Raw genomic sequence first — 12,451 nt, forward strand, 5'->3', positions numbered from 1 at the left:
GATTGGGGGCGCTTGTTGTTCTACTCCCTGCTGCTCGGATGGTCGGCCCTTTGGAAGTTGAAAAATGGAAATAATTTCAAAAATTCAAATAAAACCCAAAGAACAAGGTAAAATATCGAGTTTCCCCAAATGTTATTTAAACCCCCATATATTAGGCCCATTGGCGAAATGCCCTAAAATGTACCTTTAGTTTTATAAAAAAAGCAAAAAAAAGCAAATTCAAGAAAGGGATTTAAATAGTGGATATATTTTAAAAGGACAAAGAATCAAATCTAACCAAGTCATGAGTACGTATGACTCCCAAGTTAGAAACCGAGGTCGATATCCTTTCGATACGAGCTAGCAAGAGAGAAACAAATAAAATAAAAACTCACAACGTAATGAAACCCATGCAATAAATTGCATGACACAAGCAGAATCTCTTTCTCTCATTCTCATTGCCAACCCCTTTCATTTAACGGCGATCCTCTTTAGAGCAAGAGAGTGAGTTTCCTAAACCTAAAAGACAACTCTAAATGTTAAAAGAAATCTCATGCGCGCCATGTCGTCGCATTGACGCGAGATATCCCATGTAGACTCATATTTCTGCCTTCCGTTAACGGGTACCAATCACCCTACCTTTATCCCCTCGTACTGGCCCGAGCTCGAGACCTCGTTTCCGGTGAGGTGGTCGTGATGCACCCGAGCATAGCCATGACAACGGGAAACCGAGCGTGCTTGTGTCCTCGGTTTTACCCGTATACAATTAGCACCAATAAGAACATTTCTCCGAAATAATTGTTAATAAGAGAAATTTTGTTATTAGCTTTATGTACAATCAATGTACACTTCTGTATATGCTTGTGAATTGTGACACTTTGCCTATCAAGTCATCTTAGCTTGCCATCACTTTGATGCCACAAAATATCCAATCAACTCTCTCTCTTGTCTTCTTTTTTACTTTGTTTGTTTCCTTGAGCATAAACTAAAGCTTAAGAAAGGAGAAGAGGAAAAGGTTACTACAATGTGAAACAGCTAAGTAAATTCTAAAGAAGGTTGGCCAACCAACTTTCTTATCTAACTTGTTTCTCTAATTATTGGATTATTTTACCATTCATCTAAACGAAGCTGGTAAAGCAACAATCAAATTAATAAAATAATTAACTAATTGGTTGCGGCCTCAAGTTTTCATGTCTCTATTTGTCTTTTTACCCTTTTTTTTTTGTGTGTGTGTGTGTTGGGGTGCAGGAGGAGGGGGGGGGGGTGTTAATATAAGGGTAACACGTAATATACTACTAGAAAACAAGTTTATTCGTAGCTAAACAACGAAAAATTCCATGTTAATCTCATTTAGCTATGAATTAGCGACGGATTATAAGAAAATTCAATTAGGCCCATTTGATCCTATCTAGCGACGGATTAGATGAAGATTATCGATAAATTTCATAGCTCATTTCATATTTTCGAATAGTATACGAGTTCCAAAAATATCGATCAGACAGTTAGAGTAAAATTTGTTCCCCATAATATGAAGACAGCTTTGTTAGAGCACATGGACGTTTTTTGTGGTTCAAACGGGGAAGCTGCAAAATTAGACAGTACATCACCATTTCATTGCATATTTAGATATCTCACTACAATAAGTTAATGTATATATTTTTTACAGGAGTAATATTACTATGTTTGGCTTATCCAATACAGAATCTTTCTGTTCATTTCTTAAACAAGCTCCACAAAATATCCTAAACTCAACAAAATGCATTAAAACATTCCAGACATGCAAAAGTACTCCCTCCATATCAATTTATACTAAGAGCGTTTGATTTGAGACATAATTTTAAAAAGGAAAAGCTTTTTGGACAACATCTTTTTTTCCTTACTTTCTTTTTTGACCTAACTTTACTGCTCAGGTTAGCGATAATAACAAAAAATACCCTCGCCTTCAAACTTCACATTTTACCCCTATTTTTGACAAAACCCCAAATCCTCTTAAATTTTCCGATTTCAAAAAAATTACCCACTCACTTTGTTGACCCGACCCGACCTGCCTATCATCATTTCCCAACCAAACGAGCCCTTAGTACTATAATACCTGTAACCATACAAAACTTCAAATTAATTAATTCCCCATAAAAAGAATATTTGTTGTTCTCTCATTTTCACTTACCCCTCTTTGGTATTAGATGCCATGCATGATATATTGCTCAACATGCAAGGTTAATATTGTCAATTAAATCATAGAAACGTACAAGGAATAGAGTTTAACAACATGGCGTGTAACCATAGGACTTGTCTTGTGTGGATAGATAAGGCGATGTGAACACAAAGTTAAGTGGAAGGATTAAAAAGGAAAATTAAATAAAAATAAAAAATAAAAAGTCATTTTCTTGCTGAGTGGAAGTATACTTTTCTACCCTTTATTAAAATATTCTATATTTTATTGTATGAGGGAATATGTTCATTTAGTTGTTTCTTTTATTAATTTAGATGTAGACAGAAATTGGATAGAGAGATAACAGACCGTGGCAGCAGACATTTGTAACACCACCATATTCCTTTCATCTTTGCTTTTACAGATTCTTTATCAATAGTAAGCTTATTAGTACTACTAGTGTTTATGAACCAAAAAAAAAAAATATATATATATATATATATATATTTCTTTTTTCTTTTCCTCATTGAGGGTACATATATTAACTGACAAATCTAGCTAATCTGTTGTGAAATTATTGACTGGCTATTTCTTGAAACTCCCAAAGTTGTGTGCTACTCAAGAACAAAAAACAAGTGTGTTATTTTCATTACTATATCATACTAAGTACACATACTAGAGAATCTTGATTTTTGGCCCATTGTTTCTTTTGAGTTTTGGTTAGTAGCTTACTTGGTAATAATCAAAATTCTTTCTTCCTGTAATACAAAATTGGAATCTTGGAGATCCTTTGATTCTTTTTTTGGCTTTTTGTTGTTTCTTATCTTACATTCCCCTAATTTGAAGGGGTTTGTAGCAAGATAGCATCAAAATTCACTTTTTTTTCTTCATAGTTTGTTAGTCTTCTTGAAAAGGGTATGTGTTCCAAGTTGGCAGCTTTTTGGTTTCTTGGATGAGTTTGTTCCATGTAATTGGTTTTGGTTTGAACTTACTTTTGACTCTATGTTGCTGGTTTGTGTCTGTGATTTCTATGAATTGGTTAAATGATGGTGAAATTATGACTACCAAGACTTTGCTTGGTGATGGGGAACAAATAGTGATGAAATTATGGGAAGGAATAGCAGAATTAAGTAGTAAGATTTACCATTGTTACCCTCAGTATGTTGTAGCAAAGAAGTGGTGGAGGAAGCTATTAATAGCATGGGTATTATTGTGGATTATTGTTTCTTTTTCAGTGTTTTGGTATATGAGTACTCAAGCATATGAGAAGAGAAAAGAAACACTTACAAGTATGTGTGATGAAAGGGCTAGGATGTTACAAGATCAGTTTAATGTTAGTATGAATCATGTACAGGCTATGTCAATTCTCATCTCTACTTTCCACCATGGAAGGAATCCTTCTGCTATTGATCAGGTCTAATTTCTCATCTTTACAATTTCATTTTATTGGTTTAAATCCGTCTTTGGATCCAGGATTTAAACTTGATTGCTTCAACCTTTAAGGTGTTCTTAGCACTGAACTTAGTGTACTTTTTGAAATTATGGGTGCAAAATTTAACATTTGTGGAATTTTCACACATATAGCTATTTTCCATGGTTGAACCCATATACAATATGTTTCATATTCCCTTGAATACAGAGGCGAAACCAGGATTTGAAGCTTATAGCTTCAGGAACAATTTGTACATGTTCAATAGATTTCTTTAATAAAAATATAGGGTTTGGACCAAGGCTAATTGGTTCAGCCGAATCCGTGACCTAAGTGTTAGCTCTGCCCTGCTTGAATAGTGAATAAACCATCAATTTTTGTGCTTTGGCATGAACCAATTTTTTTGTCACTTTTATGTTGAACTTCATTGTTCAGTTTTTAATCAAATGAAAGTGATAGTCTATAATTTTGCTGTTTGATTAAGTGTTCTAGGTGTTCTTAGTTACGTTGGGCCTATAGGACCAAATTAGTGATCTTTCTATATAATTCACTAAAAAACTGTGGCCCGTGCAGAGTACTTTTGCAAGATATACAGATAGAACAGCTTTCGAGAGGCCTCTTACAAGTGGAGTGGCATACGCAGTAAGAGTGCTCCACTCGGAAAGAAAAGAGTTTGAGAAGAAACATGGTTGGAGTATTAAGAGAATGGATATACTTGAACAAACTCCAGTTCACAAAGACGATGAGTATGATAGAGATGGCTTGGAGCCATCGCCGATTCAGGAGGAATATGCTCCTGTTATTTTTGCACAGGATACGATTGCACATGTAATATCTGTTGATATGCTCTCCGGAAAGGTAACTTCTTTATTAGATAGCTAGATTTAGTCATTTTAATTTCTTGCCCCACGCACACACATACGAAAGGAAAGTACACAGAGCAAGACCCTTACGAATGATTTTGCGAAACAGGAAGATCGCGAGAATGTTTTACGTGCAAGGGAATCAGGAAAGGGTGTTCTCACGGCTCCGTTCAAGCTACTTAAAACGAATCGCCTTGGGGTGATAAAGACATTTGCAGTTTACAAAACTGATCTTCCTTCTAATGCAACTCCAAATGAAAGGATTCAAGCAACTGACGGGTATGCCATCTAAATTTTTTACAATCACCCACTGACTACTCAACTTTTGGAATATGTTGCCCTTTCATAGTGGGAAAAGAATCTCAGAACTGCAAGAGAAAGACAAAAGATAATAATCTTGTTCTACTTTTTAGAATGCACATTCTAGAGTAAGCTAATATTCTGGAATGCTTATCAAATAGGAAATTCATGAAGGGACCAGTAAACTGACGACTTCTCATCTGACCAAATTATGTTAGCAAATAACACAGATATTTTAACGCTTCTTCCTTTTGCAAGCAGGTATCTTGGTGGAGTCCTCGACATTGAGTCACTTGTAGAGAAACTTCTTCAGCAGCTTGCGAGCAAACAAACTATCCTTGTGAACGTCTACGATACGACTAATATCTCCCACCCTATTAGCATGTATGGTTCAAATGTATCGAGTGATGGTGTGCAGCATGTCAGTGCCCTCAACTTTGGAGATCCATTTAGAAGGCATGAGATGCGTTGCAGGTGATTGTGTGCTTTCATCATTGGATGTCTTCTTTTCAACTTCATCTTGTGGCTTGCTAGCTTCCGTGTTGCTGATTGTGCTATTTTGTTTGATGGAAGCGTATGGGCAGATGTTATTATTTAGTTGAACGAGGTGTCACTGATTATTTTGACTTTTTTGTGCATATTCATGATTCCTATCATTTTAGGCCTTTTCTATTCGCTTAACTGGTCATGGACACTATAGATTAGAGAAGTCTCCAGAGAATTGACTTCAAGATTGTATCCTCTGAGATTGCTCTTCTTTTTGCAGATTCAAACAGAAACCACCATGGCCTTGGCTAGCCATCACAACTGCAACAGGAATTATAGTAATCGCATTGCTTATAGGGCAAATATTTCATGCAACAATAAACAGAATAGCCAAAGTCGAGGATGATTATCAGAAGATGATGATGCTGAAAAAGCGTGCTGAGGCTGCTGATATTGCAAAATCACAGGTACATATAACTTTTCTTAGTTTCCCTAATACTTTTATCCAACACTTGTTATGGAATATGTTCTAAGCTGACCTCTATCGTGTAGTTTCTTGCTACTGTTTCCCATGAGATCAGGACCCCCATGAACGGTGTTCTTGGTGAGTCTCAAAATTTTCTTTTTGCTGTGTTGTTACTCTTTGTGGATTTTAGAGGATATCGGAGATAAACATGTATACACTTGTTTCACAGGCATGCTTCATATGCTTATGGACACTGGTCTGGATGTGACACAACAAGATTATGTGAGCACAGCTCAGGCCAGTGGTAAAGCTTTAGTTTCACTCATAAATGAGGTTTTGGACCAAGCAAAGATTGAATCTGGTAAGCTCGAGCTTGAGGCAGTTTGTTTTGACGTTAGAGCTACTCTGGATGAGGTTCTCTCGCTCTTTTCGGGGAAATCTCAAGAAAAAGGAGTTGAGGTACTCCACATCTTAGACTTTCCATTTTCTACTGTCTTCTTTTTTCTATTGTGTGATCTAATTAACCTTTTGTCTGGAGAACAGTTGGCAGCTTACATCTCTGATAAGGTTCCTGATGTGCTTATTGGTGACCCTGGACGGTTTCGTCAGATTATCACAAACTTGATGGGAAACTCTATCAAAGTAAGTTCACTTGTCTCTTAGACTTTAGTCCCAGAAAATATAGTGGTGACAAAGAGCTTGACTTAGCTAGGAGCGAAAGCAGAATGCTACTCTGTAACCAAGTTCAAACTGGAGTAGATAGATGAGTCTCTGCATGTTTGCATTATCTATATTCTCAAAGGTTATCTAAAATCACTAAATATCCATCAGCTAGTTGCGGAAACAAGGAAGTAATTAATGCAGTCGAGTATGTGCTTTTGTATATTCTACTAATTCATTTATCAAAGTCGCCCAGATTTTGTTTAGTCTATCTAGTCTATATATACCACTCACTTTGGTGAAGATAAATAATGTCCTACATCAGGGATATTGTCTATATATACTTGATATAATTCGTTCTAGCCGACTCCAACTCGCTTGGGTTGAGGTGTAATTGTTATTGTTGTATTGGAAATATAAAGGCATTTAAAGGATTCTGTGAAGGTGTTGGGCTACCCAATTTAATTGCGTATGTGTTGTTGCTGTTGCTGTTGCTGTTGATTTTAGCTTGAATGCTTAGACTTTGTGACGAGGTATCAGCACCAACTTTTTGTAAACCTATTCAAACACGTTTAAATGTGCAAGTCTACTTGAGAACCCCAGATTTGACTTGCATGTGCTAGAGAGTATTGGACATATGGAATGGCTCATAAAAAGTATGTAAGGCCGCGAGGGCAAAAAGGAGGTTGTCACAGATATACAATGACTCACATTGATATATAAGGACAAGAAAGAGTTTTGGTTGATATATAAAACAAGCACCGCATTTATAAGGTTATATAAGGGGTTAGTTGTGGGTACTCCACTCACTTAAGGATTTGGGTGGGATGTTCATACTTTTCAAACTCTCTAAAAGTTAAATGTCTTTTTGCAGTTCACTGAGGAAGGTCATATATTTGTGACTGTCCATCTTGTCGAGGAAGTGATCGAGTCAGCTGAGGAGTTCAAGATGGAATCATCGTTAAAGAGCACTTTGAGCGGATTGCCTGTAGCCGATAAACGACAGAGCTGGAGAAATTTTGTGGTTTTTAATCAAGAAGGATCCTGCGCTTCTTTCGCATCTTCCTCGTTGGACCAGATCAATCTGATGGTTTCAGTAGAAGACACTGGTGTTGGAATTCCTTTAGAAGCTCAATCTCGTATATTCACCCCCTTCATGCAGGTTGGTCCTTCTATTGCTCGCATCCATGGGGGAACAGGTATTGGACTTAGCATAAGCAAATGTTTGGTACATCTTATGAAAGGTGAAATTGGATTCGTAAGTTTGCCAAAGATTGGATCCACCTTTACTTTTACTGCTGTTTTCACCAATGCCCGCTGTAAGAATGAGCAGAAGATCCAGCAAATCAACAATCAATCGAACTCCGTTTCTTCAGATTTCCATGGCATGAGAGCCTTAATTGTTGACCCAAGAACTGTCCGTGCAAAGGTCTCACTGTATCACATGAAACGACTCGGAGTCCATGCTGAAGTGGTCTCAGATTTGTCTTACTTAAGAACTGAAAATGGAGTCACGAATATGATCCTCATTGAACAGGAGGTCTGGGATACTGATTTGGAAAAATCAAGTCTCTTTGTCAAGAACTTAAGAAGGATCAATGCTAGTGTTTCTCCTAAACTTTTTATATTAGCTAATCCTATAAATTCTAGCCGAGCTGGTGTCTCAGCCAATGGTTTTCCTATTCCATTTGTCATCATGAAGCCACTAAGGGCGAGTATGCTTGCTGCATCGCTCCAGCGTGCCATGGGTGTTGGTAACAAAGGAAATTGCTCGAACGGAGAGCTTCCCGGTCTCTCTCTTTCCAAGCTCCTTCAGGGGAGAAAAATTTTGGTTGTGGATGACAATAACGTGAACCTTAGAGTAGCTGCTGCTGCACTGAAGAAGTATGGTGCTGATGTTGTCTGCACAGACACTGGAAAAAAGGCACTTACCTTTTTACAGCCACCTCATCAATTTGATGCCTGTTTCATGGATATTCAGATGCCAGAAATGGATGGGTATGTTTCTTAAAGAAAACTATATTTTCTACCACTGTTAGACCTAAGGACCTGTTTGGCCATAAAAATTATTCACTTTTTTTCGGAATAATTTCACTTTATTTGAAAATCAGTCTTTGGCCATGAAAATTCCAAATCAAACTTGAAGCTGTATTTCAAAATTGGAAAACAGCTTACAACTCATTTTACAATTCACTTTTCACTTTTGCAGTTGCATTTAAGTACATTCAAGCATGGACATTGTTCCAAATCTTCTTTGCAAAAGATATAACCAAACACAACTCCAGCTCCAACTCCATAAATTGTAAATAAAGTGAAATGTTTAGAATATATGGCCAAATGCCTACCTAATTTATATTTTCCTTGCTTATTCTTGCATAACAATGAGCTTCTGCTCCGCAATTCCTTCATAGCACTTTCTGGGCTGTAAAAGTATCATTTTGAGATTATGAAAAGCTCTATTATGTGTTTGGCTAATTAAATCGCTTTTAAGCTGACAGTAACACTATAAATCCAATGACAGGTTTCAAGCTACAAAAAAGATCCGCGAAATGGAATCTGATATCAATAGCCGTATCAAACTTGGACAACTTCCTCCTGAAGCGTATGGAAATGTTTCAAGCTGGAAAGTGCCCATTCTGGCTATGACTGCTGATGTAATTCAAGCTACATACGAAGAGTGTCAGAAATGTGGAATGGATGGTTATGTTTCGAAGCCATTTGAGGCTGAGCAGCTTTATCAAGAAGCATCGCGCTTTTTCCACGTCAAGCCAAATCAGAATACCTGAAGAGCATTCTCGAGTAGAAATGTCATCAACTTTATGGTGCCTCAGGGTCGTTCACGTTTCCTTTTTCCAGCCGTGAGTGCTTTATGGCCCAAACATTACTTCCGCAGGTTAGAGTACTTGTTCAAAATCTCGATATCCACCACATGGATTCAATTGCATTCTTTTTCAGGGAAATGAACCTCTGAAACTAAACAAATTGCTTTTGGATACTTTGTTGGGGTTTGATCTCGTATCTTCCAAGCTCGAGGAGAGGAGGATCTGTTACCATAGAGAGTGGTTTAGTTTATATAGCAACAAACATTGTTTGTAACAGAAATACGTTTCATGTATATTCTCAAAACCTACAAGGCACATAGGGAAGTAGTCATAATAGATGAAGAAAGGTTTAGTTCAGTCATAGTTGGCATAAACATAGGGACAGCAAACAGCTGAATTGCTTCTTTTTCCTTGTGTATAGTACAAAGAACAAGTTTGATGTAGGACATTTTGATATAAAGTATAAAGCAAGCATTCAAATGTTGCTTCTGCAGATGCACAATTATTTGATATTGTTTCTTGCTCTCCCCTTAAAGCGAAATAACCTGTCTAGTACTCGACTTGTAGTAACTACTACAATTGGGAGGATCGGTCTCTTTTAGTTTAGATGACATAATATATATAGTGTGTTAGTGGTGGTGTTCGAAGTTACACGAGTATATATAGCTTAATAGAATTTTATCTTAAGCATGAGTTGACCTACATACATCTTTCCAATTCTTGTATTTTTCAAACCTGTTCTGAAAATCACTTTTCTTGAGTAAGGGTCTTTCGAAAACAAACTCTCTGCCCTGCAAGGATAACGGTAAAGTCTGTGTATATTCCATCCTCCTCAAATCTCACTAGGTATGTTGTTATTGTAAGCTTGTACAAGGAATGAGTCTTATTGGCAATTGGTGTTTGCTATCATATCTAGATGGGACAGAAGTGTTGAACAGTCTGCGTTTTAGGTAAGACAAGGATGTACCAACCACCACGCCTACAATTTGCTCCCACTTGGGTTGTTCTTGGTAGTGACATATAGTCCACCCTTCTATCAAGATTTTCACTGATAGAATTTCCAAAGTATAGAAATAATATATTTTTACTACATGTACTCAGACCATGAATGCACATACAAATCAAGTTCTGGTAGCCTTGCACAAGTCCCACAAGTGTCACATTCAAAATTCTTTGGTTCACCTTCTATATCTGATTGGTTTTTTTATTAAAAAAAAAAAAATGCTTGGCTAGTACCGTTATGTAAGCTTTCTCCTAGGTTCTCGAACATGTAAGTCGATATGTCCGAGTGGTTAAGGAGACAGACTTGAAATCTGTTGGGCTTCGCCCGCGCAGGTTCGAACCCTGCTGTCGACGATATCTTCTTTTTCTTTTCCTTTTGTATTGCTTTTAATCATCATCCCATTTTTCGTTGAGTTAAAATAAAGTTTACAAGTTAATAGCACTTGGTTTAACAATATTTAAAATCTCAAATTAGTCTAGACAAGAGAATCATTGGTATGATTCATTCGCAAAAAATAACAGTTCAGTTGAACTTGTTGAAGAAAAACTAATACGGTGGGTATTCATCGGCGGGTCCTCAGATGATTTTGACATACTTTTTGATTTGATATTCCAAGTTTTCAATTTTTGAATATGTTACAATATTTAAAATCTCAAATTAGTCTAGACAAGAGAATCATTGGTATGATTCATTCGCAAAAAACAACAGTTCAATTGAACTTGTTGAAGAAAAAAATACAATAAAATACTCATCGGCGGGTCCGGTATGATTTTGACATACTTTTTGATTTGATATTCCAAGTTTTCAATTTTTGAATATGTTACAATATTGAATTTGATCCTATAATCCTATATGATTCAAATTTCACTTTTCGGTTTATATTTGTGTGATTCGATAACTTTGTGTTGCTTTTGGAGCCTCTTCAAATTTGGGTATTCAAGCCACCCATGTAATCATTTAGAACAAAATTAAATAAGTACAACTTTTGCCAATTCTTGCTCACAAATAGGAGCAACGGGAAAACTAGTAGTAACATGGGTCCGTCGGGTAAAGACCATTATAAAATTTCAATTAAGAAAGTAATCTTCAAATTAATTTTATTTTGTTGGTGACTCTTTTTTAAGATTAGGGAGAATTAGCTCAACAATGACTAATGAAGTCTTAAATCTCAACCTTAAAATGCTGAAAAATATAAAATACAGTCTAAGTATCATTTTTTTGCCAAAACTAGAAAAAAAATGTCACGACCAACTTGCCTAAGCCACGGTAACACCTAATTTCAGCCCGTCAATGCGAAAATACCATAGACAACCCAAAGAACTGGGGCTACAAATCATGAACATCTAATGAAATAACAATACACTAGTTTTGAAAGACAAATACTTTTTGAAGGAAGGAAACAATAAAAACAAGAAGGTATAGAAAAACTCGAAGGTGTTGTGAAGCCATAGCTCACCACGGCAATCTCCACGCAACTCCTATTTTGTCTGCACGCTTCGCTAGGGTAGGATCGGTATCTGCATAAAAAGTGCAGCAAGAGTACAATAACAACGTGTAGTCAGTACGTATTCTTGGTCACCTCACTCAAATACTTACTTAATCATCCGGTCCAACTAATATATGATCTGGACATATAATAAGAGTAAGCATGAGATAAGATGCACAAGTACATCATAATCAAGTATGCACAAGTACAACATATAATATGATAAAAACTCCAATTTACTCAATACAAGCGCTCCCGGTACTACAACTGCAAGCACACTCCCGGTGTATCCGAGTTATACAGTGACTCTAGAGGGATATATTCATATCCACACACCATACGAACAACTCACGTGTCATAATTGATGGAACACGGGCATATATGCAGCGGAAGCAAACAACCAAGATCAAACTTACATGTAATCTAGACAACATAAATCATAAACGAGATACTAAGCTCTTGAAGCTTTTGCACAAATCTTCCATAGTAGCACTGCATGCCAATTCCGCAGTCTTCTACTATGTATCCTAAATATTCTTAGAACTAGGATACCCGAGTGGCAAGTATTGCGGCTAGGAAAAGTATATGATTTAGGGCTGAAAAGCCTTGTATAAATACACACGTTTTGGGTGTAAAACCCTAGCAAAAAAAAAAACGTGTGGCTTTTCCTTGTCCAACAAGAATTTAATTTTCCTTATTCTAGAATATGCAGGCATAATAGGGACCACATATTTTGATAATAAGGCTTCCTATTATGATATTAATTCAGAATATGAGAGAATTAATCCTATCACAATAAAATACA

The 12,451-nt window shown here is 36.6% G+C and overlaps 1 protein-coding gene and 1 non-coding gene across 2 annotated transcripts; both read left to right on the plus strand.

Annotated features, from left to right (window-relative positions):
• The first annotated feature begins 3,045 nt into the window (after positions 1 to 3,045).
• Positions 3,046 to 9,312, plus strand: LOC132067298 (histidine kinase 3). Its single transcript, XM_059460498.1, has 10 exons — positions 3,046 to 3,545; positions 4,134 to 4,418; positions 4,533 to 4,702; positions 4,985 to 5,197; positions 5,490 to 5,676; positions 5,762 to 5,813; positions 5,905 to 6,134; positions 6,219 to 6,317; positions 7,210 to 8,333; positions 8,857 to 9,312. The coding sequence occupies exons 1-10, from the start codon at positions 3,084 to 3,086 to the stop codon at positions 9,119 to 9,121; spliced, it is 3,087 nt and encodes a 1,028-aa protein (XP_059316481.1). The 5' UTR covers positions 3,046 to 3,083; the 3' UTR covers positions 9,122 to 9,312.
• Positions 9,313 to 10,431: 1,119 nt separating this feature from the next.
• On the plus strand, positions 10,432 to 10,513 carry TRNAS-UGA (transfer RNA serine (anticodon UGA)). Its single transcript has one exon. It is a non-coding gene; the product is annotated as a tRNA-Ser (tRNA).
• Positions 10,514 to 12,451: the final 1,938 nt, after the last annotated feature.

The sequence above is a fragment of the Lycium ferocissimum genome, chromosome 8 (genome assembly GCF_029784015.1).
Source record: "Lycium ferocissimum isolate CSIRO_LF1 chromosome 8, AGI_CSIRO_Lferr_CH_V1, whole genome shotgun sequence".
Lineage (NCBI taxonomy): Eukaryota > Viridiplantae > Streptophyta > Magnoliopsida > Solanales > Solanaceae > Lycium > Lycium ferocissimum.